The 24,970-nt window shown below is 46.4% G+C and overlaps 1 protein-coding gene across 3 annotated transcripts in view; it reads left to right on the forward strand.

Moving 5' to 3' along the window:
• Positions 1 to 4,928: 4,928 nt before the first annotated feature.
• The window catches only part of WDR19 (WD repeat domain 19), a 126,749-nt gene continuing 106,707 nt past the window's right edge, over positions 4,929 to 24,970 (forward strand). For all 3 annotated transcript variants that reach the window (XR_004000798.1, XM_030565629.1, XM_030565628.1), the window contains exons 1-4: positions 4,929 to 4,991; positions 14,596 to 14,687; positions 16,866 to 16,931; positions 22,857 to 22,982. Coding sequence is in view for 2 of the 3 variants with exons in the window: in XM_030565629.1 (XP_030421489.1) it covers positions 4,986 to 4,991; positions 14,596 to 14,687; positions 16,866 to 16,931; positions 22,857 to 22,982 (290 nt within the window). In the remaining variant the exon portion in view is untranslated. The remainder of the gene's footprint in view (positions 4,992 to 14,595; positions 14,688 to 16,865; positions 16,932 to 22,856; positions 22,983 to 24,970) is intronic.

Below are 24,970 nucleotides of genomic sequence, written 5' to 3' on the forward strand. Positions count from 1 at the left end.
AGGGGTGTGAGTGGACGAGAGCTGAGGAAGCGTTGTTCCAGGTCGGCCATGAAGATATTGGCATATTGTGGGGCCATGCGGGTGCCCATAGCAGTGCCACTGATCTGGAGATATATATTGTCATCAAATTTGAAATAGTTGTGTGTAAGTATAAAGGCACAGAGCTCAGCAGCCAGTTGTGCTGTGGCATCATCAGGGATAGTGTTCCTGACAGCTTGTATTCCATCTGTGTGTGGGATGTTTGTGTAGAGAGCCTCTACATCCATGGTGGCTAGGATGGTGTTTTCTGGGAGGTCACCAGTGCATTGTAGTTTCCTCAGGAAATCAGTGGTGTCGCGGAGATAGCTGGGAGTGCTGGTGGCATAGGGTCTGAGTAGAGAGTCCATATATCCAGATAGTCCTTCAGTGAGAGTGCCAATGCCCGAGATGATGGGGCGTCCAGGATTTCCGGGTTTGTGGCCATCACATACAGCCCCCAGCTAAAACCCCTCCAACGCATCATCAAGGATCTACAACCCATCCTGGACAATGATCCCACACTTTCACAGGCCTTGGGTGGCAGGCCAATCCTTGCCCACAGACAACCTGCCAACCTGAAACATATTCTCAGCAGTAACTGCACACCACACCATAATAACTCTTGCTCAGGAACCAATCCATGCAACAAACCTCGATGCCAACTCTGCCCACATATCTACACCAGCGACACCATCACAGGACCTAACCAGATCAGCCACACCATCACTGGTTCATTCACCTGCACATCCACCAATGTAATATATGCCATCATATGCCAGCAATGCCCCTCTGCTATGTACATCGGCCAAACTGGACAGTCTCTACGGAAAAGGATAAATGGACACAAATCAGACATTAGGAATGGCAATATACAAAAACCTGTAGGAGAGCACTTCAACCTCCCTGGCCACACTATAGCAGACCTTAAGGTGGCCATCCTGCAACAAAAAAACTTCAGGACCAGACTTCAAAGAGAAACTGCTGAGCTTCAGTTCATCTGCAAATTTGACACCATCAGCTCAGGATTGAACAAAGACTGTGAATGGCTTGCCAATTACAGAACCAGTTTCTCCTCTCTTGGTTTTCACACCTCAACTGCTAGAACAGGGCCTCATCCTCCCTGATTGAACTGACCTCGTTATCTCTAGCTTGCTTGCTAGCACACATATATATACCTGCCCCTGGATATTTCCATTACATGCATCTGAGGAAGTGGGTATTCACCCACGAAAGCTCATGCTCCAAAACGTCTGTTAGTCTATAAGGTGCCACAGGATTCTTTGCTGCTTTTACAGATCCAGACTAACACGGCTACCCTCTGATACTTGAATGCTTATTTGGTTTACCTTCACTAAAAAAATTGTGATCAGACGCTTAACATAATATTAACAATGGGGAAGAAACACAAGCCAAAATAGGGAAAGAAATGTTTATTATTTACATAAGTTAGATGTGTTCAAGTTGCCAACTGATTTATCTGGGGTTTGTTCCCCACTGGGAGTTGGGCATCTGAGTGTTAAAGACAGGAACACTTTTTAAGTTGCTTTCAGTTAAGTCTGCAGCTTTGGGGCATGTGGTTCAGACCCTGGTTCTGTGTTGGAGCAGACTGGCATGTCTGTCTCAACAAGACAGGATGCTGGAGTCCCAAGCTGGCAGGGAAAGCAGGGGCAGAAGTAGTCTTGGCACATCAGTCGGCAGCCCCAAGGGGATTTCTGTGATCCAACCATCACAGGAGGATAATAGAGTTAGAAGTAATAGACCAACATGGATTTCTTATGAACACATCATGACAAACTATTTCCTTCTTTGACTACTGGCCTAGTGGATGGGGAGAAGCTGTAGACCCAATATATCTTGATTTTAATACAGCTTTTGATACAGTCTCACATCACATTCTCATAATCCAACTAGGAAAATGTGGTCTAATGAAATTACTATAAAATGGGTGCACAACTGGTTGAAAGACAATACTTGTAATAGTTTTCAATGATTTGCTATCAAACTCGGGGCAAGGAGAGAAGGGACGTATCTAGTTGGAGTCATGTAGGGGCCTGTCTTGTCTAGTACTATTCAATATTTTCATTAATGACTTGAATATTGGAGTAGAGAGTATGCTTATAAAACGTGTGGAGGACTGAATGGTGCACTGGAGAGAGGTGATGGATTGATGGCTCTGGTACCTAGGGTCACCTCTGTTCCTGTAGAACAGGAGAGCAGCAGGGCCAGCCAGCCAGCCTCCCATGATTCCCCAATGATGAGCTTCTGTAGATAAATCTCTGATAATTTTCATATGACTTTACATTGTGCCTCTTCATATAACCTTGTAGTGAGTCTACCCATGTGTGACCTCTGTTTTCATGAAACTTTGTATCAAAGCCTAATCTAGAAACTTTGCATTGCCCTTGGTATAATGTTATAGCCCCTAAGGATAGAATAAGATAGAAGAAAAATGTCTCTTTGCTAAGAATAGACTAAGATTTCCTCCCACCCCATAATCAATCGCTCTGTTGAATGAATGAGGTGTGCTTGAGGAAGGCGTGGAAGGCAGGCACCTCCAAACAGCTGCAACAGTTGGAGAGGGGATGGAAGCCAGACCCAAGGACAATAAAACTTGTCAAGCAGGCTCACGTACTTGTAAAACAGTATCATTCTTGTGCCGCTCCCCAGATGTTAACACCCTAATGAGTTGCGCTGGCCCAGCCCTGTCTATACCCATCCATTAGTCTAGTGCTAGCGTTGTGCACTACCCTCCTGAAACGTTAGTTTAGAATTAAAGTTTGGCCTTTATTTATTAAGCATCCTCTGAAGACAGCATGCTCAACATTTCTCTGCCTAATGCAGGTGCAGCACTGAAATGCTCAGAGTGGAATCATGTTCAGTATTTTACAGATAAAAGAATGATTACTAAGGCACAATAACTTGAGGATTAGTGCAAGAAATGTGGGTCAATATCAGTGTGAGTTATGAGTGCTCAGAAGAACTCAATCATCTCTAGCTATTGCTTTTGTCCATTCTGGCTGCATCCTGGCTTCTTTCCAGAGCTGCTGAAGTGTAGATAGCTTTGGAACAGCAATGATTTCAAACCTGTTAGGACCAGATTCACAAGTGAGATTTAGCCCTTGTGCTGCTCAGGCAATACAAATGGGCAGAATTTTAGCAGCAAGTAGCCCATAGGAAATTCCCTTTATATAGGGGGAAGTACTCACTGCTGTGAAGCTGGAGCTGGCCAGTTGCCTTCCCCATTAATGCTCCAGAACAGATGGATGGAGGGGAGTGTTGCCTATCTCTGCTATGTCTGTCCTTTATTGATGTGAGCTGTCCATCCAAAAGCAGTCACGTGACCCTCCCCAGCAGTATGTTTCAGGTGCCCAGGGCAGCCAGAAGCGAGGTAAATCACTAGGGGGTGGGGGCCAGGGGTGGCTCCAGGCACCAGCACGCCAAGCGCATGCTTAGGGTGGCAAGCTGCGGGGGCACTCTGCTGGTTGCTGCGAGGGTGGCAGGCAGGTTCCCTTTGGCAGCATGCCTGCAGAGGGTCCACTGGTCCTGCAGCTTCAGTGGACCTCCCGCAGGCGTTGCGCCGAATCCGCAGGATCGGGGACCTTCCGCAGGCAAGCTGCTGAAGGCAGCCTGCCTGCCACGCTTGGGGCGGCAAAATACCTAGAGCCACCCCTGGTGGGGGCGCAACTGGGGAAGACACTGCTGGTGGCTCCTACCCTGTGCTGGGCTCAGCTGCTAGTCCTGGAGGATGGGACTTCCTCTTCCCCTGCATGGCATCCAAGTCTGGGTCAGACCCACCCCCAGATTTTCCCCCTGGCTGTAGGAAGCTCTGCAAACTCCATGTGCCCCCCCACCCGCCCACAGCACTTTGTGCGCCCATTGCTCCACAGGGGGAGGCATCACTATACAGAGAGCTGTTCTCTCTTCCATCCAGACTCCCTCATACCCAGATCCGCCTGCCAAGCCTCACGCCCCACACCCGGAACCACCCTGACATGCCCCACTCCCCTGCACCTGGACCATCCCGATAAGCCACTTGCACCCAGATCCCCACTCTACTGAGCCCCAACCAGCTGCACCTGGATCCCAATCCCACTGAACCCTACTCCCCAACATCTGGACTCCCCACACCCAGACCGCCCTGCTGAGCTCTATCCCCCCCACACTCCCGCCCTGCTGAGCACCAGCCATCTTCAGTGGACTCCCCCTGCAGACTCCCATTACTGTTGCACCCAGAACCCCCCAACAAGCCCCTCTGCATCCAGATCCCCCTCACACCCAGATCCCCCACTGTGTGGCCCGCACCCAGATTGCCCCATCCAGAACCCTCTCAACCCACACACAAAGCCCCTCCACACACACATCCTGCTGGGCTGAGCCTGCCTGCCCACACCTGCTACAGTTAGAAGGGCAGGGTTCTGGGATATTTCTGGGGCAGGCCTGGTCTTGTGCTGTGTCAGGGTTGGGTGCAGCCTCACTGCTGAGTCCGTATCCTGGGTAGGATGAGGAGCTGGACCATGATCACCGACCTCTGTGCAGCCAGTGACTTGTGCTTCCCAATGCCATGGGTGGACCCTCCACATTTATTTGAAAAATAACTTTTCAGCATTTTAAAATATTATGCACAGAACTTCTAATTTTTTGGAACAGAATGCCCACAGGAGTAAGGAGGGATAAGGAGTCAGTTGATCAGCCATCCTGAGTCCCGCTGTTCCGTCGGCTTTCCACCTCCCCCCGCCCCCAGCGGCTCGCTCACTTGGTGGGCGGGGCGGGCTCGGAAGCCGCTGGCGGCTGCCGAGCTCAGATCGGTTTCTGGCTCAGCCCCGCCTCCTCGCTATGATTGATCGTGGCGCCAGACGCTCTTCCCTTGGCCCCCACCCCCAAGATCTCCTGGGTGACAGGGACGCTGTTAGCCGGAGTGGCAGCGCATGCGCACATGAAACATTGACTCGGGAGGCCCTGGCGAGAAGATGAAGGTAAAGTTTAAAAATGCCGTTACTGGGGCGGGGGTGGGGCTCACTGGGGACCGGGCGCCCTCCAGCTGCCGGAGCTGCTCTGGCGTGGGGGCAGTAGACAGCGGTGGAGGCTGAGGGGCCTGGTGATCAGACAGCCTGGCCCGGGGGTCTACCCCGGCGGGAGCTGCGGCGCGTGGGAGGCAGAGCGGGGTGACCTGGAGCAGACGTGGGAGCGGGGCGGCCTCGCGGACACGCTGATGTGCCCTGCCCTGGAGGGCAGCGGTGAGCCGAGGGGCGGGGGCTGCTGCTGGGCGGGGTGAGCGGCGAAGGGGGCTGGTGGGGGCTCGCTCCTGCAGGGGGCAGCGGGGAATGGCGGCCCGCTCTGCTGTGTGGGGCGTTGGGGAACGGCCTGGGAGGGAGCGCAAGAGGGGCGTTTCGGCCCCGGATCCGGGCCTCTCCCCTAGGAAGAGACGCTGCAGAGGAAGCTGCAAGAAACCCTGAAGTGGGCAGTGAGGGAATAACCTGCCCAACGGCGGGGAATCTTCTTCCTGAATCCCGGCTGTACAGGTCTAGCCTCTGCCCTGTAGCATGAGGGTATTTATCACTTCCAAACCTGGCCGGAGGGTTGTAGGGTTGTTTTTAGTCTTATCTAGTACAACTGGACGCTCTCAGTAGCCAAATAAATGCCCAGTCCTGCTCAGTGCAGGGACCCAGGGACATCCCGTGGCAATGAATTCCACAGACTAATTTCCTGACTCCATTTCAGTGAAGGTTTGCGTGTTGCTGTGTTGAGAAAGGGTAAATAGGGATGCCAGATCTCCTGTATATATTCTAGATTATGATTGTATATTGGTTGATTTAAAGTTGGAGGCTCGCATGACTGAAGGCTGAAAGATCACAAAGGCCTGGAATTTGTCCACACCCCCACTAATATTTTTCCTTACTAGTTTTTTAAAATGTGGCTTATTTAATTAACCTTCCATGTCAGTGTTTGTTCTAGCAGCAGAATATATGATATATAGACATCAGCTAATAGATTGTATAACCTTATTGGTAAGGCTATGTTTTAGTCTCTGGTATTTTTAGTAAAAGTCATGGACAGGTCACAGGCAGTAAACAAAAATTCACAGCCTCTGACCTGTCCATGACTTGTAACCCCGACTAAATTTTGGGGAGGGGAGTGGCCCGAAGGGGCCGTGGGTGCTTTGGGTGGGGAGGGTTGGCGGGGCTGGCGAGGCTCCCCATCCGGCTCTCACCGGTATGTCCCTGCAGCTCCTAGGAGCAGGGAATGCCAGGTGGCTCCGCGTGCTGCCCCTGCCATTGCCTGGGAACTGCAGCCAATGGAAGCTGCAGGGGCATCATCTGTGGGTGCGGGCAGTGCATGGAGCCACCTAGCCCCTTCATCTAGGAGCTGCAGGGACATGTTAGCCGCTTCCAGGGAGTGTTTCCTCCCCGCCCCGAAGTAAGCGCCGCCCCAACCCCTGAGGCCTTCGCACACCCAAACTGCCCCAGCAGCAGCTAGTGAAGGTGACTCCTGGGCTGCCTGATCTGCTCAGGCAGCCCCAGAACCAGCTGCACCGGCCACTGCAGAAGTCACAAAATCTGTGACTTCTGAGAGAGATGCAACTTTACTTATTGGTTATCTTAGAACAAGTCTAGTCTGTCTTATCTAGATGCCTTAGATAGTTGGTTTCCATCATTAAAGTATCTGAGCACCTAACCATTCTCTCAACAGCCATGTGAAGTAGGTTATACTGTTGTTTTCGTTTTACAGATGGAAAATTGAGGCAGAGAGGCTTAGGGAACATCTACACTTGCATAGTTACAGCGCTGGCAGTTACAGTGTTGGTCAGAAAGCACAAAAGGAAAACCAGTGTTGTTTGTGCAGACTGACAGCTGCCTGTGCATAAGTGTGTTCACACTTGCGGCATTTGCAGCGCTATTCAAAGTGATGCATTCTGGGCAGCTATCCCACAGAGCACCTCTTTCTCTTTTGCCACTAAGACTTGTGGGAAGGCGGAGGGGGTCACGGGTCATCCTGGGTCCAGTCTGAATGCCCCATGATGCATTGCTTCGCATCCTATCAGTCCCTGTGCTTCTGTCTGCATTTGATTTGTATACTGCGCTCCCTTGCCTCTTAAGGGCTGCAGGAATGGATCCCGAATTGCTGACCAGTATGCTGCTTTCTCTGACCAATATGTCACAAGTGGCAGTGGAGTTATTCCTTAAACTACAAAGGCAAGAGGAGTGCGACATTGATCTTGTCACGCGTAGTAGCTATGACACAAGATTGCTTGTGGCAGTCACGGAGGTGCTGATCACAGTGGAATGCCACTTTTGGGCTTGGGAAACAAGCACTGAGTAATGGGATCACATCATGATGCATGTCGGGGATGATGAGCAGGGGCTGCAGAACTTTCGGATGAGAAAAGCCACATTCATGGAACTGTGTGATGAGCTCTCCCCAGCTCTGTGGCACAAGCTCTCGAGAATGAGAGCTGCCCTCTCACTGGAGAAGTGCCTGGCGATTGCACTGTGGAAGCTGGCTACTCCAGACTGCTACCGATTGGTTGCTAACCAGTTCAGAGTGGGGAAAGTTGACCGTTGGAGTCATGTTGATGGAAATGTGCAGGGCCATTAATAGCATCCTGCTCCAAAAGACTGTGACTCTGGGCAATATGCATGACATTGTGGATGGCTTTCCACAAATGGGCTTCCCTAACTGCAGAGGGGCGATAGATGGCACATACATTCCAATTCTGGCACCAGGTCACCTACCACCGAGTACATTAATTGGAAGGGGTATTTCTAAATGGTTCTCCAGATGCTTGTGGATCACCATGGACGTTTCACAGACATTGACGCAGGCTGCTCTGGAAAGGTCCATGATGCATGCATCTTTCGCAACACTGGCCTGTTCAAGAAGCTGCAAGCAGGGACTTTCTTCTCAGACGAGAAGATCGCCGTAGGAGAAGTCGAAATGCCCATTGTGATCCTGGAAGATCCCGCCTACCCTTTAATGCCATGGCTTATGAAGCCATACATGGGGCAACTTGAACCACACCTTGCTGCTGTCAACAACAGGCTGAGCAAGTGCAGAATGACTGTTGAGTGTGCATTTGGCCATTTAAAAGCCCGCTGGCAATGCCTTCATGGGAAGCTGGACGTGGCCGATGACAATATTCCTATGCTTATAGCCGTGTGCCGTATGCTTCATAATATTTGTGAAGGGTGAAAGCTTCACTCAGCGCTGGACCACAGAGGCTCAGTGCCTAGAAGTTGATTTTGAGCATCCAGAGACCAGGGCTATTAAAGGGGCACAGCACAGGGCCATAAGGATCAGGGATGCCTTGAGGCAACAGTTTGAAGCTGAAAGCCACTAATATTTGTTGCTATGCTCAGGAGTGCAGTGCTGGTAGTGCTAGGAGGTGATTGCTGCACAAGATGCAAGAAGGGGCCTTAACATAATTGTATGTTGTTTTGCAGTTCTCTTTTTGCTTTCACTTAATACAGGGTGGCCAACCTGAGCCTGAGAAGGAGCCAGAATTTACCAATGTAGATTGCCAAAGAGCCACAGTAATATGTACTGATTGTGTGACTTAATAGAATAAAGATTGCTCTCAAACACACAATTCTTTTATTAAAAGACAACAACCAGAGGAGAGAGTCAAAATGAAAAAATTCATGAACAGGGAGGGGGAATGGGGGAGCAGAACGTCTCAAGAAGAGGAGGGGTCCCAGGACAGCTACAGATTTGTGTAAGTAAGGGATCATACCCAGCCCTCTCCTTTGGAGTACAGTGCAGCGGGTGCTGTACTTCAGCAGGGCCAAACTGCAGAGGGATGGGTGTTGAATGCAGTGGGTAGGGGGAGTCCCAGTGCTGGACTGTGAGGAAGGAGGAGTGGAATGCTGCAAAGAGTGGAGCCAGGAAGTTCATAAGAGTGTGTTGGCGGTGTGTGTGCGTGGGGGGAGGAGGGGGAATGCATGGGAAAGAGTTTTGCAATAGCGGCTGCAGGGGAGGACGGGCGTGGAGCTGCTCAGTTTGAGGAGTTAGTATCACCTGGACCGTGTCCGCTTGGCACTCCATAACATTTAAGAGCTACTCCGTGGCTTCTTTCTGGTGTGCTGTGTTCTCCTTTTGGTCCTTTTCTCGGTGTCCCGCCACTCCTTCAGTTCCTGATTCTTGGCAGTGGAGTGCATCATAACCTCATGGAGAAAGTCCTCCTTCGTTCTTCGGGACTGCTTTCTAATTCTGTGCAGCCTTTCTGCCGCCAATAACAAAGAGGTAAGCTGGGCTCCCAAGATCATCTCTGTGAAGTTTAAATGCAAGATTTTACAGAAGCAGTATTGTTTGCAACACAGACAGCACTGACTCCGTGCTTTAAAACACAGCCAGTACTCTCACACCTGTCGCTAACTGGCTGACCCCAGGCAAGCACACATGAACTACAAGACCCCCAAAATGGTGAGTAGCTGCAGGGGCAGAGTAAATCACTGTTTCCAGACCCTGCTGTACACTGGGCACGTGTCTCTTGAGTAGAGCTAGCACTGTAGGGGGGGCCTGATAATCATTCCTGTCCCCACACTTTCCACAGGAAGATATCTTTCTGATGAGGGTGAGCAGGAAATCAAGGGAGGATCTTCTCCAAGGCTGCAGCTTCCACCCTGGCCCCTATGCAGCTCACCTGTATGCAGCAGTGGTCCCTACCCCCCTGCCCCCTTCAATGGTGAAGTGGTATAGAAAAGTTACTGTTAATGAAGCAAGAACCAAAGCAGCTCTGCCGAGGAACCTGCAGCAGTGGATTGCCCACTATCTCCACATGAGTTTTCTGGAGATCTCTGAGGGAGATTTCCATGAAGTGAGGGAGTCTATCAACAGCCTGTTCCACCGCTCAGACTAGACATGTGGTGTGGAACAAGCCTGCTTTCTCCAACCCTGCGTTCTCTCTGCTTCAGCAATTCCCAAAATGAGATCCACTTACCAGGGGCCTCCTCTCCTGTCTGCACTTCACCAAGATCCGACTGCTGTGACTGGCTAGGCTCCTCTGGGGTAGAAAAGAGCTCCTGACTGCATGAATCTCTGGCCTCCAAGTCATCCTCTGCCTCTGGGTCCCCATCCTCCTCTTTGTCCAAGTTTTCCTTCAGGCTCGGTCCACTCTTGACTGTCACGCGAGCCAAGAAAGTATCCACAGGAGCCTTTGCAGTGGAGGTGGGGTCGCCACTGAGTATCTGTGATGATGCGGTTCTGGTGGGACCCAGCTGAGAGTCCCAATTAGGACCAATTGCTCAAACAGGGCAGTCACAGCCCAAGGCTGGGGTTTTTCCACCTCTAAGGCAAACCAAACCAGCCAGACAAAAATGACTTCGGTTTCACCCCACTGGCTAACCACAAGTCACATAAGCAATTTCCTTAGACACTCCAGTCTCCCAGTATCACCACCAGTGCCACTCGTCCTGGGGATGAATGGTTATGAAAATCAACACCCCAATAAAAGAAGAAGGTTCTCTTGATCCCAAGGGACCAAGCCTCAGACCCAGGTCAACATACACATCAGATCTTACCCACAAATCACACTGTTGCCAATCCTTTAGAATCTAAAATCTAAAGGTTTATTCATAAAGGGAAAAAGAGAGAGATGAGAGCTAGAATTGGTTAAATGGAATCAATTCCATACAGTAATGGCAAAGTTCTTAGTTCAGGCTTGTAGCAGTGATGGAGTAAACTGCAGGTTCAAATCAAGCCTCTGGAGTACATCCCCCGATGGGTCATCAGTCCTTTGTGTAGAGCTTCAGTTTGTAGCAAAGTCCCTCTAGAGGTAGGAAGCAGGACTGAAGACAAGATGGAGATGAGGCATTAGCCTTTTCCAGGTGTAAGAACACTTCTTTGTTCTTACTGTGGAAAATTATAGCAAAATGGAGTTTGGAGTCACATGGGCAAGTCCCTGCATACTTTGCTGAGTTACAAGGAGTATTAGCCTCCTCTCAATGGGTCAGTTGTGTAGCTGATGGTCCTTGATGGGCCATCAAGCAGGCTAAGTAGAGCTAACACCAACTTGTCTGGGGTGTCACCCAGAACTACAGCACCAATTTGAAATACAGACAGTATACAGCCAATACTTATAACTTCAACTACAAAATGATACAGACATACAGACAGCATAATCATAACCAGCAACCCATAGCCTGGTCTTAGACACCTTATATGACCCCCTTTACATAGGATTTGGTGCCACTACAGGACCTTGGTTGCAAACCATGCTCTATATGGTCCCAGTTTATATCAATAACGTCACAGTATCTTGTCCAGCTCTTTGTAGAACTGGTAGCTTGTGGGCGCAGCACGGGAGCGGCAGTTTGCCTCCTGTGCCTTCTTGTAGGCGTTCCGCAGCTCCTTCACTTTTACCCTACACTGGAATGTGTCCCAGTCATGGCCCCTTTCTATCATGCATTTCTAAATCTGTCTGTAGCTATCATAATTCCTACAGCTGGAGCACAGCTAGGACTACACAACCTCCTCTCCCCAAATGCTGATGAGGTTCAGCAGCTCAACATTGCTCCAAGCAGGGGATCGCCTGGTGCATGGAGCAGGCATGGGCACCTGGAAAGATGCCCTGAGGCCACTGCACGCATCACCAAGCAAACAGGAAGGGGACTTTCAAATTTGCAAAGGAATATCTGGGATGGGGATGACGGTTGGTCACCTGAGGGCAGGGCATTAGAGTTCAAACCAATGACCAGAAAAAGTGAGAACAGGCATTCTCCCGGAGGCCAGTCGCAGCACTGTAATCACCACGGTGTTTACACTTGCATTGCAGTGCCATAGCCCCGGCGCAGAAAGCTCTACACCTCTCGTTGGGGTGTTTGGGGTATTTTTAGAGCGCTACAACTGCGCAGTTTCTGCGCATTATGTGGCTTTGCAGCATGTACACCTTGGGAGTTACAACGCAGAAAGCTTTTTTTCTGTGCAGAAACATGCCAGTGTAGACATTGACTTGCCCAAGGTCACAAAGGAAGTCAAACCTGTCCATTTTTTTTGAAAGAATGAACTTCAAATGGGAAACTTCCACGTGCTACACATAGTGTTGCCAGCCTCAAGTGTTCAAAGCTGAGATCTTCTAAAATGATAAATTTTGGGTTGTTTTTCTTTGCCTTTTGATTTCTAAGCCTGTAGGGTGCACTTGCTTCATAGTTTCAAGTTTCATAGCTGTTTTTTTTTTCTCTTCCAAACACGATGGCTACAAACCAGGATGGATTGATGTAAATCAAGGTGATTTAAGCAAAAAGCCTCAATTTAAATCATTGATTTTAAATAACTTTTCCATTCATACTTCAGTTATTTTCTAAAGAAAGGTACATTTTCATTGGTTGATATAACCATTTAAACATGTTGATTTACAACTAAATAGCGCCTTTACAGTAAATTTGGTACATCTGTTTCCTACCTAGGAGGGTACACTATAACTATACTATAAATTGTATAGCTTACTGCTTTCAAATTCTAAATTGTACATTTTTTAGTATGTTAGAAAATGATTAAAGATATATTGTTTATTTACTAGATAACTAACTTTTTGCTCATGATTTTTGTCAAGCTGCATTAGGATGATAACGAATTTAAACATATGAAAGCATATATGTTTATTTTCATTAAACAAAACTGCATTTACATTAAATGTTTTGGATACATAAACTTCTCATCAACATGTTTCATATTTACAACTAAGTGATTTAATAAAGAGAGGGATTAACTGTACTCAGTGATTTAAACTGATTATTTCAGGTCAGCCTGGGAAAATTTTCAAATATGCCTAAGTGAAAGTGACTGGAGTGTATGTTCCTTGTCACCTGTCTCTTGAAAATGAGAGTCTCCTGTATTACTTAGGCTGACCTGTTGTGCCATATTTATAAAGCTTGACATCAAAAGTTAGATGCTTTCCCCCAATTCTGTCTTTATATCAGTGATACTCAGACCTCGGTGATTCAGGAGCCAAATTAGTAATCAGCATTACCCAAAAGAGCCACAGTACTGTGAATTCATTGTTTCATTTAATATATATTATTCTCACAGAAAAATGATTGACCAAGTGTTTTATCAACTTCACTTGGTTACTAACCTACACAACTTAATTTGGATAGGGGTCGAGGTGGTCAGAGGGCAGGGAACAGGGGGATTGAATGGGGGCAAGGGTCCCGGGGGGCTGTCGGGAAGGAGCAGGGGTTGGGTGAGGCGGTGGTTTTAATCCTGATTGTTTAGTAACTTAGATTGGTTAATATACGTGTACCTCAATATAACGCTGTCCTTGGGAGCCAAAAAATCTAACGCGTTATAGGTGAAACAGTATTATATTGAACTTGCTTTGGTCCACCGGAGTGCACAGCCCTGCCTCCGCCCCCCTGGAGCACTGCTTTACCGTGTTATATTCAAATTTGTGTTATATCGGGTGATGTTATATTGAGGTAGCAGTTAAATTAAATCACGCAGTGTTTTAATATCGTGCTGCAAAGAGCTGCAGGAGACGCATTAAAAAGCCACTGCTTTTCTATATAAAGAAGCCTTTAACTCAGAGTTTTTGACAGCCTCATTGATTCAGTATAGTTATGTTTATTTAAATGTTTTAAGAGTTTACTATTATTTTAGCCTTTAATATATTTTTATTAAATTAAGATTTCATTATAAACAGGTTTTATTTATAAAAAGAAAAACTTATAATTTTACTAATTTAAATACAATTAAAAATCCAGTTTAAATAAAATATCCAATTTAAATAAGAAAAGCCCATTTTTTTTATTTTTGATTTTTGGAGGAAATCTTAGATTTTTATACACTGTACTAGAAACTTACTTTTTTTAAATGAAAGCTGAGCTGCTTGTGCAGTCTCTTAAGTCAAGCAACTATGACTTTAAGAAAATTACCAAATATTGTGAGACTTAGAATATCGAGGTTGGAAGGACCTCAGGAGGTCATCTAGTCCAGCCTCCTGCTCAAAGCAGGCCCAGTCCCCAGACAGATTTTTGCCCCAGTTCCCTAAATGGCCCCCTTGAGGATTGAACTCACAACCCTGGGTTTAGCAGTCCAATGCTCAAGCCACTGAGCTGACTTGTGATAGAATCACAGGAGTTGGCAACACTATCAATATTGCTAAAGAATAAAGTTGTGTAGGTTTATAAATAATCTTCAGATTTTAACACATGCAAGGTGTGAAAAGAAAAGCTAATTTTATTTTACAGTTCAGTTACTTGGTTTAGTTTTGTACTTTTACTTCTCTTATCTATGTAGCAACAACCAAAAGTGCTATCTTTGTAAAAGCCTGAATTCTCTAACTTAAAATTTTAAAAAATTGCTAATACAAATGAAAGTATATTTGTACTATTTTCATCTTAGGTTTTCAAGGTTGAACTTTTTCAACACCAGATTTGAAGTGTCTGTAATGAAAATTCACTTTCCCATGTATAACAAAAGGCCTGCCACAGAATTCTGTCCCTTTTATACATTGTCTATCCTATAGTCTATCTTTCTTTCTTTGTACTGAACGTTAGTTATATTTACTAATATGCACTAGGCAGGTTTAATGTTCTTCAATGCTTACCATTTTTAAGTTAGTAATTCCCCTCTTTCTTCCCTCAGCGAGTATTTACTCTATTAGAAAAGGCTTTGCTTGGTTCCCCTGTGCAGTTCATCTGGCAGAAAACTTTAGGAAACTTCCTTGCTGTGACAGGGTAAGATAAGAAGAATTTAAATATTATTAATATGTATGTAGAGGTAATTGAGTTATTTTCACCATTCTGTTGATGTTGTATATTCACTGTCACAATATATGTCACAGTTGCTGAGGTAACTTGCATCTCTGACCTCTTTTTGGCCTTCTTGAGGGCATCCCACTTAGGTCTCAGGCTTCCCAGCTGTCACCATAGAGTCCTGCAACTTTCCACCTCTAGACCAGGGAGTTAGGCTGCAATTTTTTCTGTAATTCACTGTGATTACCACAGTAGATCTGACTTCAGTTCAGCACCTATGGTCCTATTCTTTCAAGGGCAATGACATGGTTAATTAGTGACCAGCCAGCCAATGACAGGGTTAACCATTGACCAGCTGCACTTTTTTATAGTTTTCATTTCTTTGTTTGTCAAGTGTTCTGAAGTAGGTCAAACTAGTATAGGTAGATTTGGCAGAATTCAATTTTTTTTTTTTTTTGGAATTTAGGCAACTAATATGTACTTTTCATTTTAAGATTTTTGTTTGATTTTTAACAATTTTAATTTTTACAATCCCTGGAAATTAAGGGGGAGGGAAGAGGAGGGTTGGGTTAGCATTAGGGTAGCACTAATAGTGGGGCTCCAAGGGGTGCCCAGGACTCGTAACATGGCTGCAGGGGCACGCTGCACAGCTGAGGGATCCAAGACACCTATATAAAAGATGTCAGAGAGGCTGTCATCCTCAGCAGGTGGAGCAAGGACTCCAAGGAAAAGGATGAGCCCTAGGACACAGAAGGAGGCCACCCTGCTGCTGAACAATTCCATCCCAGGGACAACTCCTATGTTTCTAGTGGGTGGGTGAGTGAGTGCAGCTCCTCTGTCATGGCCCCAGAGGATTCTCTGCAGAGCCTGTGACACTTGATTCCTGCAGGTGCGAAGTGTGGGGAAGTTTGCGGTCCTGGCAGAGCAGAGCAGAGACTCCTCTCCAGAGTTATGAGGAAGAGGACAAGCCCCTAGCCTGAGGCCACCCCACTGCCGAATGGCTCCTGCCCAGGGACAGAGCTTCCCCCAGTACATCATCCTTGCGGTACTAGCTCAGGGTCTCTGCTCTGCCCATACAGGACTGCAGCCTTCTCCACAGCTTGCACCAGCAGGAATCAAGTGTCACAGGCCCTGTGGTAGCTTAGTGAGCCCTCTGCCACCACAATGTCATGGCCTCAGTCCTGTGACAGAAGGGCTGCCTGGGGCTTCCTGTGCTATTGCAGGGCCAGTGACATTGGATCCCTGTAGACGCAAGATGTGGGGAAGGCTGTAGTTCTGGCAGGGCATGCAGAGCAGAGACCCTTTGCCTAAAACTGTAAGACAAGCCCCTGGCCACAGGGGAGGCTACCCTGCTGCTGAATGGCTTCTGCTTAGGGATGGCTCCCGCACTCCCAGCTGTTGATTGAGAAAGCTATGACAGTGGGATTGCCTGCCCTGCCTGAGATACCTGCAGAGACAAGATACACAGGGTGGGTTTTGAGGGTTTTTTTTTTTTTTTGGTTGGTTGGGTTTTTTGGGTCAAATTTCAGTGTGTCAGCTGAAATAGATGTTTACTTCATCTATCAAATTGAATAGAATCCTGCCATGGCTGTGTACATGCAGTTTCTGTCAGGGGCAGAGTCTCCTCCAGACTTGATACCTGCCGAGGAATTTGCATTAATTACCTCCCAGTGATTTAGTTCTTGTAGGAAACCCTGTAACTCCCCCATGGAGCCAGAATACAATCCTTAGCCCATAAACAAACATATAAGACTTATAAAGCCGATACAATAATTTTTTATTATTCCATGTGTCCATAATATCTTTTATTGGACTACCTTCTGTTGGTGAGAGAGGCATGCTGTATATTTCCTAGACCTAAAAAAGAGCTCTCTGTAAGCCTGAAAGCTTGCCTGTCTCACCAGCAGAAGTTGGTCCAATAAAAGACATTACCTCTCCGATCTTGTCTTGCTAATATCTTGGGACCCGCATGGCTACAACAACACTGCATATATCCATAATATCTGTCACAGTAAGTACCTATCCCCTGAAAATATCAATAGATAAAACTCATGAGCCATATTAACGTGGCATGAAAGATTAATAGAAAAAGTTTTTATGAAATCTCTAAGGATATTTGCAAATGTACAGAAAGAATGAATTAATCTTCTGTGTTTTTAGAGCTGATCATACTGTAAAAATCTTTGATCGTCATGGTCAGAAGAGAAATGAAATTAACTTACCAAGGTAAGAACTAACAAGGGTTTGGCACATGTTCTTAAACAAAAAAATCACATACTTTTAATGGCACATGCATACATATAAGTAATCTATGGAAGATGCATAAGTAATTTGAAGTAAAACTGAATTCATAATACAATAGCCATGAAAAATCAGGAAAAAATTATATATATCCTTATATGTAAAACATTTTTTAACTATACTTTTAATCAAAACAAGGGTAGAGATAATTTTAACCAGAATTTTAGGACCCCACATAAATAGTTCATTGCTAAAATATATAAATATATAACAAAAGTGACAGACTAAAAAGATTTAAAATACCAAAAAAACCTTATTTCAAGTCCAAACTTCATCTCAAAAACTGTATAAAAGTACTTTCTTCACCTCAGTTCTGTCTCACACCATCTACTCATGTTATGTCAACAACCCAAAACTGTTATCTTATTTATTTTCTGTTGCATTGTAGTCTGGTTCCATTTTAATTAAGGTGGTCTCTTGCCCTCTGTATAGCTTCGCCTTCCTCCAAATGTTTCCGAGTACCTAGAAAACTTTCTCTCTTCTTTGAACCATCTTTTCATCCATATATTGAGACCTTGAAGTTCCCGCTGCCTAGATGGACCTGTGTATGGAACTCAAAGCACTTCAGAAAAAGCTACCACTGATGCCCTGAACCTATGCCTTCTATCTAGTATTCTAAATTTAGCTTCCAGAACCTCTCCCCTATATCTCTCTACATCATTAGTACCAACACATACCACAACCACAGGCTCTTCCCCAGTGCTCACCTGTAGTTTGGTTAGATATCTCATGATGTTTGCCACCTTTACACCTGGTAGTGAAGTCACCAAGCTGTTCTGATGGTCACCAACTGTCTACATATCCCATATTCAGTCTCCTGTCACCCACAATCAGTCTTTGGGTATGTCTACACTGCAAAATAACTTCTGCGGCAGCAGTCTGCGCCTGCGGCAGCTGACTCAGATTTGTGCTACAGGGCTAAAAATAGCAGTGTATGCATTCCCGCTCAGCCTGAAGCCCTTAGACTCTGAGACCCTCTTCCCCTTCCCAGGTTTCAGAGCCCAGGGTTCAGACCAAGTGGGAACATCTACAGTGCAATTTTTAGCACCATAGTGCAAGCCCAAGTTGACCTGAGCTCTGAGACTTGCTGCTACATTTGGTGGTGGTGGTGGGGTTTTTTTCTGTTGCTGTTTTTTCCTGCAGTAGAGAGAGATCTTTTCTCTCTCCATTGTAATACAGTCCCCTGGAATGACCTCCTCAGTACATGAAGAGCTGTCAGTCTTCACTATTTCAGTTGGAAGGAGAGTCCCATCTAAGGGATTATGTTCCTCCAATTCACCTTGGTGTCCCTTCCACCATGAGTCTGGCTTCCTCAGTTGGACGAATGGGGAAGTCAGTTCTGAGGTGAGCCTACTCCAGTGTCCCTATATGCAGAGTCTCTAAACAATTCCATCTGTCTCTGCTCTTCCAGCTCAACAGCTCTGTCCTCAGGATGCTGTACACGGGCTCTGATAGCCATGAACTGCTTGTGTTGGGTGTGTATGTACGCCCCTTGGCTACAGAGCAAATAGTCATTCATACATTTTGCACTTTGCAACAAATTGGTTAGTGCCCTCCCTGGCTAGTTTGCTTCCCATTTACCTTCATAGTAGACTGAGTTTTTTTAATTCATTTCTAATCAGAGTTAACTTTGTTGTGGTCTGTTAATTATTCAGGGAAAAGGTTTTATTATTATTCAGATTTTAATTCCTCAGGCTGCCAGGTGATGACAGTTCAATTTAGAGCTTTCTTGCCCTCTGTGACTGACTACCACTCAGTCCAAGCTTCCTTGTGCTCAGTCACCCTGAGAGTTCCCAGATGATGTCTGCACTGCAAAGAAAAACCCACAGCTGGCCCAAGGAAGAATTCACAGAAACTGTGACCTGTCCGTGACTCTTACTAAAAATATCAAGACAAAACAGGATCTGTGGATCTCAACAGGCCTGAAGGGGGGCATCTGGGCAGGGGCTAGGAGCTGCCTGCAGCAGCTAGGAGCTGAGGGGTACCCCTGCCACTGCAGCTCTAGGGGTTCCCTGCTGTCCATGGGGACTGAGAGCTGTGGAGTGCCCCGGCTCCTATGTCAGCCCGAGCTCGGGGGTTCCCCTGCCGCTGCCCGGGAGCTTGGGAGTTCTCACACCTTTCCGCGACCTCCGTGACTAAATCATAGCCTTATTGATGATTAGCTCAGTCTCCTGAAGTCTGGTTTCAAAGAGCCTACTATTACAACTATCTCAAGGCTAACTCTAGGCCTATGTCTACTCTGCATCGCTTACAGCAGCATAGCTGTGCCGCTAAAGCCTTGCCGCTGTAAGGCAAACAATGTAGGCACTCTTTGTTGACAGGAGAAAGCTCTCCTGCCGACAAAATAAACCCACCCTCAATGAGGGTTATGGGCGAGGTGTGTCTCACGCCGACAAAGCATTGTCCACAATGGGCACTTCTCATCAGTAAAACTTTTGTTGGTCAAGGAGGTGTTTTTTTTCACACTCCTGAGCGACAAAAGTTTTACTGATGAAAATGCAGTGTAGACATAGCCTAAATCTGAGTGTCTTTTTTAATATTAAACTTGAACCTAATTTACAATCTGACTGATTGCTGTAGAAGCAGTTAAATAACAGCAGTTTCAACCAGGGCAATTAGTTGCTGCCCTTAAACCAGACTACAGTTTTTTCCGCCAAGAATAACAACCCAGATTGAGTACAGGTGTCACAGTTACAGGACTAGATATACATTCCTCTTTCTGGTCTCTCAGAGTATCTCTTCTCAGGTTTCAAACCTCCACCTATTCCAGGGTAGAATTCCACAGTTCTCCCACTCTTACACCAGGCCCTGGGCTACAGTACTATGAGTATCAACTGTGCAGGTCTGACTCTCTGCTTCTTTTCTTTGGGAGTCTGTGACCAGAATACCTCCTTAAAACAAAAGTACTGGGTTTATTTTGCAGCGTGAGCAATTTAGAGGAAAAAACAACAAATAGTCTGATGCATGTCTGTCCAGCCTAAAGGCTTACCATCCCCTGAGGTAGTTCTAGGCAGCCTGCCTTTTTTTCAGACACCACAGCAGTTCCTGTGTGCCTGGTTCCCCTGAACAACTCCCCGACAGTTCTCCCCTCACTGTTGAGAATGGTTCTTTATAAGCTCCATAGGCCTTTTGATCTTTTGGTTCCCAGGCCTTGGCCCTGCTTGTCAAAACTAGTTATGTAAGTTGGCTGGAGCCAGGAAGTAGAATCTTCAAAGCTAATAGTTCTGGTATTGTCTCTTAACAACCCATAAGTGTTTACTGAAGAGGGTCTTATATTATTATATATGTTTTCCTATCAGCTTGTTTTTCCTGACAACTGCCCTGTTAAACTAAATCAACATATTAATAAGTAAACATCCCAATAACCAGGTCAATTTACAGTATTCAGAAATGATTACAGAGCATCTCCACTTCTGTCATAGAGAGTTCAAGCAAAAGCAAGGACAGTTATCTGAAAGAACCCCCGCTCAGTCCAAACGATGCTGTGATCACTCCGTCTGTTGCCTTCTAACTCTATCTGGGACTTCCCCTCTCTTGAGAATTGAGTTCAGAATCCCAAGTTTCTTCTGTTTGAATAGAAGATGTCATAAGTGCCATCTCTTCAATTATATTTCTCATTTTCTCTTGTCCGTTTGTTCTTATATACTATTTTTCTTTTTTGCTTTCTTGTGTTTTTCTGCACTCTTGTTTTTCTGCACTCTTGTCTAATAATAACAAGAAGAACTCACAGCTCTTATTCAGTGCTTTTCATTTGTAGATCTCAAAGGAGGTAAGTGTCACTATCCCCACTTTACAGATAGAAAAACTGAGGCACAGAGAGAGAAGGTGACTTGCCCAAGGTCTCCGAATAGGCCAGTGACAGAGCTGGGAATAGAATCCAGATCTCCAGAGTCCCAGTCAAGTGCTGTGTCCCGTGGTTACACTGCCTCTAGTGTCTTCTCTTCCCATTTATTCCTCCTGCTCACCAGAATGCTGCATGCTGCTGTGGCTGGGGATTGAGACATCCATTGAAGTTTCTTGCAGGAGGCCACATTTACTATCGTGCTAAATTCAGGCAAGTGGGAGAAAAGAAGATAAAAAGTTGAATTTGATGGATTGCTGATTTAGCCTGCAGCCTGGTATACATAAAGTGCTTCCTATGAGGAGCTACTACGTGAGCAGAACGGGAAAGCTGGTAGCTTCTCAAGAAGCCACCTCCTGTTTTACTGGAAGCTATACATGTACTTACCCAGAATGCAGAGCAAAAGCACAATTCACATTGGATCTTAGGCTTCAAAACAAATTATTTTTGTAAAATTTTATTTTGACTTCTCAGGCAGTCAAACCTCTTGTTTTTTCACTCAACGCACTTGCTACAGCTTTAAATACTATTTTTGCGTACCGTACATTTTTTACCAAAGAACAATGGTTGAGAGATAAGGTCCACGGTAGAAGAGTGTAAAAGACAATTTTTCAGACAATTAAAAACCAAAGATATTGACGCATTCATGACAGCAAAAGCTGTGTTCTGCATGTTTTTGCAAAGATTAGACACTGCAGTTTTTACATATTTAATTGACAAATGTCCCTCTGGCAGCCAAACAGTAAGTTCTTTCCCCATACTAGCAGATGGAGTCTAGAACAAGTAACCAGATGCCTGCTATACGTTATGAGTTGCTTGCCTTTTGATTAGAGATATGCAAATGTTTAATATAATACCCAGACTCCATCCAATATCAGGTTTTGTTGTGTTCACACAAATCTACCTTGATGCATGTGCCAGGGCTGCTAACATTTATACAAACACTTGTGTGCCAGAATCCATCCTTTTGTTATCTTCAGGGATGCAGCTGGGCTCCTGGAACGGAGTGGCTCACTCTGCCCTCCATGGGACTGTAAGGGATACTGAGGGTGTGTCTACATTGCAGTTAGATGCTGCAGTTAGGCCTGTGCCAGCTGATGTTGGCTCTCAGGGCTCTGGCTGTGTGGCTATTTTATTGCAGTGAAGACATTCGGGTTTGGGCTGCAGCCTGAGCTCTGGGGCCCTCCCACCTCACAGGTTCCTACAGCCAAAACTCCAGCCTGAGCATGAATGTTCTACACTGCAGTTAAACAGCCCCTTAGCCAGAGTCGGCTGGCACAGACCAGCCAAGGGTTTTTAATTTCAGAATTACTCCAAGAGGCCTCTTTCTTCTGCACAGTCTTTGAGGATTTTTTCATTATGATCCATTGTCTCTTCCAGTTCTAATAAGAGCCTTTGGTGCTCAACCCTTCTCTGCACTAGTGCAGCAGGAAAATATACCCAGTGCATAAGCAGAGTTGTTTATAATCCTTAATATATATGTTCCTTCCTTAGTCCTATTTCTCCTATGCTAGAGATCGTGGAGTATGTCTGCCCCTGTGCTCTTTGTGGGAACAGCAACTAGAGCATTTTCCTGCTTCGATGGGGACTTCTGTCCCAAACTTTAATATCCTTCTGAGAACTAGGAGGGAGCTGTCCACATCAGGTTGCCTCCAAAAAACTAGAAGGTTGGGTGACAGCTTGGTGTCCCTTAAAGATCCAGAGTATGTTGGAAGGGGCCCTCTAGCCCTGGGGCCCAGCAAGGGATCAGGGCTCTAAAGCCCCCTTTGGAGGCACAAGTAGTAGGAAGGAGTCATAGTCTTGGGTGAGATTAGAGCTGGGGTGCAACTTCTATCTAGAGATTCAGGTTTACGTAACATGAATGTCTCATCCTGTCTCAGGTTTGTTAGGAGGGGAGGGGCTGGGTCAGGGGCTTTATTTTGACTGTATAGTTTTGTCTGGTTTGGACCCTCATAAACTTTTAAAATCCCTACTAAAGTTTATTTTCTTCTTTCTCTCTGTTTCTAAAGCAACTGTGTTGCTATGGACTGGGATAAAGATGGGGACACCTTAGCCATAATTGCTGACAAATCTAGTACCATTTATCTGTGGGATGCCAACACAAACAAAACAAGCCAGGTGGACAGTGGCATGAGGTAAGAAAAACTCTTCTTGTAAAATGTAAAACGCATGTCAAGAATCATGCTAGTACAGTATGCCCTTCTTGGTGCTACATCCTAAGCCCATTTGGAAGCTGAAATTAATATAGAATGCAGCAGCCTACTTCTTAAGTGAGGTATGTTGCCACAAGGACATTCCACTGGTGTTTTGTAGCCTTAATTGGCTATCTACAGGTTTCAAGGTAGAGCATTTCTGGCCTAAATGGCCTTGACCAGCCTACTTGAGAGAGTACCTCTTTTCCCCATGACGTGTGCTACTGCCAAAATTGGAATCAATAGAAACACTTGATCTGGAATCCATTCAGTTTAAAACAGAGGTTGCTGCTGGGAAGGCACTTTCCCTAAGGATTCCTCAACTTTGGAACTCAGTTCCCACACCTGGGTTCTAAAAAGGATGAATCTCTTGACCTTCAGGTATAGTGTGAAGATCTTTCAATACAACTTTTGTGGGTAAGGTGTTGCTGAAGGGCAATATCTAATATTGTTGCTCTAAAGATTAGCTGGTCATTGTTGGTATGTGATGGAGTTTGCAGCTGGATATTTTTTTATGGTATGATTTGTGTTTTTAAAAGAATGTTAAGAGTGCCTAAATCCTGAGAACGTCTCCATCTATTATTAGTTACATAACAGTAGCATCCACAGTGTGCTAGGTCAGGGGTTGGCTACCTTTCAGCAGTGGTGTGCTGAGTCTTCATGTATACACTCTAATTTAAGACTTCATGTGCCGGAAATACATTTTAACGTTTTTTAGAAGGTCTCTCTATAAGTCTATAATATATAACCAAACTACTGTTATATGTAAAGTAAACAAGGTTTTCAAAATGTTTCAGAAGCTTTATTTAAAATTAAATTAAAATGCGGATCTTATTAGTTTAGTGTGATCCTTGGCCTTGCTTTTCTTTGCTGAGTTTTCCAGTGTCTGGTGGCATGTATTTGGATACTTTTAAGATGCACACAGGCTTCTGAGTGATCAGTTGTTAACTGGCTGGACCCCCAGATTGGCAGCTGAGGTGCGTGGAGCTGGCAGCTGGTAGGGCTGAGCAGGGCCGGAGGCCTGGATCCTGTCTGGCAGGGGGCCTGCACTGGAACTCCAACCAGAAGCAAGGTGAGTGGGGCTGCGGCAGGGTCCCCGGCTGGCAAGGAGCCAGCAGCCAGAACCTTAGAGCGGCGGCGGGCTGAGCGGGTCAGCCCGCCCAGCTCTGGGGTTTTGGCGGTGGGCTGAGCGTCTCCGCCTGCCCCCGCTCTGGGGTTTCAGCTGCCGGCTCCTGCCAGCCAGGATCTCAGCCCAGGCCCGCATTGGGTTCTGAGTGGGACTGATGGGACCCCAGCTGGCAAGGGGCCAGCAGTGGGAACCCTAGAGCAGCACTCAGCCTGCCCCGCTCTGGGGTTTCGGCCGCCGGCTCCTGCCAGCCAGGGTCTCAGCCTGCTGCCAGCCTGGAGTTCCTTCCCTCAGGCCAGCAGTGGGTGCTGAGTGGGACCCCGGCTGGCAAGGAGCCAGCAGCGGGAACCCCAGAGTGGCATTGGGCTGAGCGGCTCAGCCTGCCACCACTCTGGGGTTTCGGCTGCTGGCTCCTGACAGTTGGGGGTCTCAGCCCGCTGCCAGTCTGGGGCTCCTTTCCCCAGGCCAGCAGCAGCTGCTGAGTGGGACTGGTGGCAGGACCTTGGCTGGCAAGGGGCCAACAGCAGGAACCCCAGAGTGGCAGCGGGCTGCGCGGCTAAGCCCGCACCGCGTGCCATCAAAAATCAGCTCGTGTGCCATCTTTGGCACGCGTGCTGTAGGTTGCCAACCCCCGTGCTAGGTACTTTTGAAGCACATACGATAATGAAGTCCCTGCCCCCAAAGTCATTCATCAGCAACAACAAAAATATTTCTGATAAGTCACGTGAAGAGGAAACTTGATCCTGATTAACAGTAAGAGACTCTGAATGCGTCTTATTTTGCTTGCTGTTACTTTATGTCTATC

The sequence above is a fragment of the Gopherus evgoodei genome, chromosome 5 (genome assembly GCF_007399415.2).
Source record: "Gopherus evgoodei ecotype Sinaloan lineage chromosome 5, rGopEvg1_v1.p, whole genome shotgun sequence".
In the NCBI taxonomy this organism is placed as follows: Eukaryota; Metazoa; Chordata; order Testudines; family Testudinidae; genus Gopherus; species Gopherus evgoodei.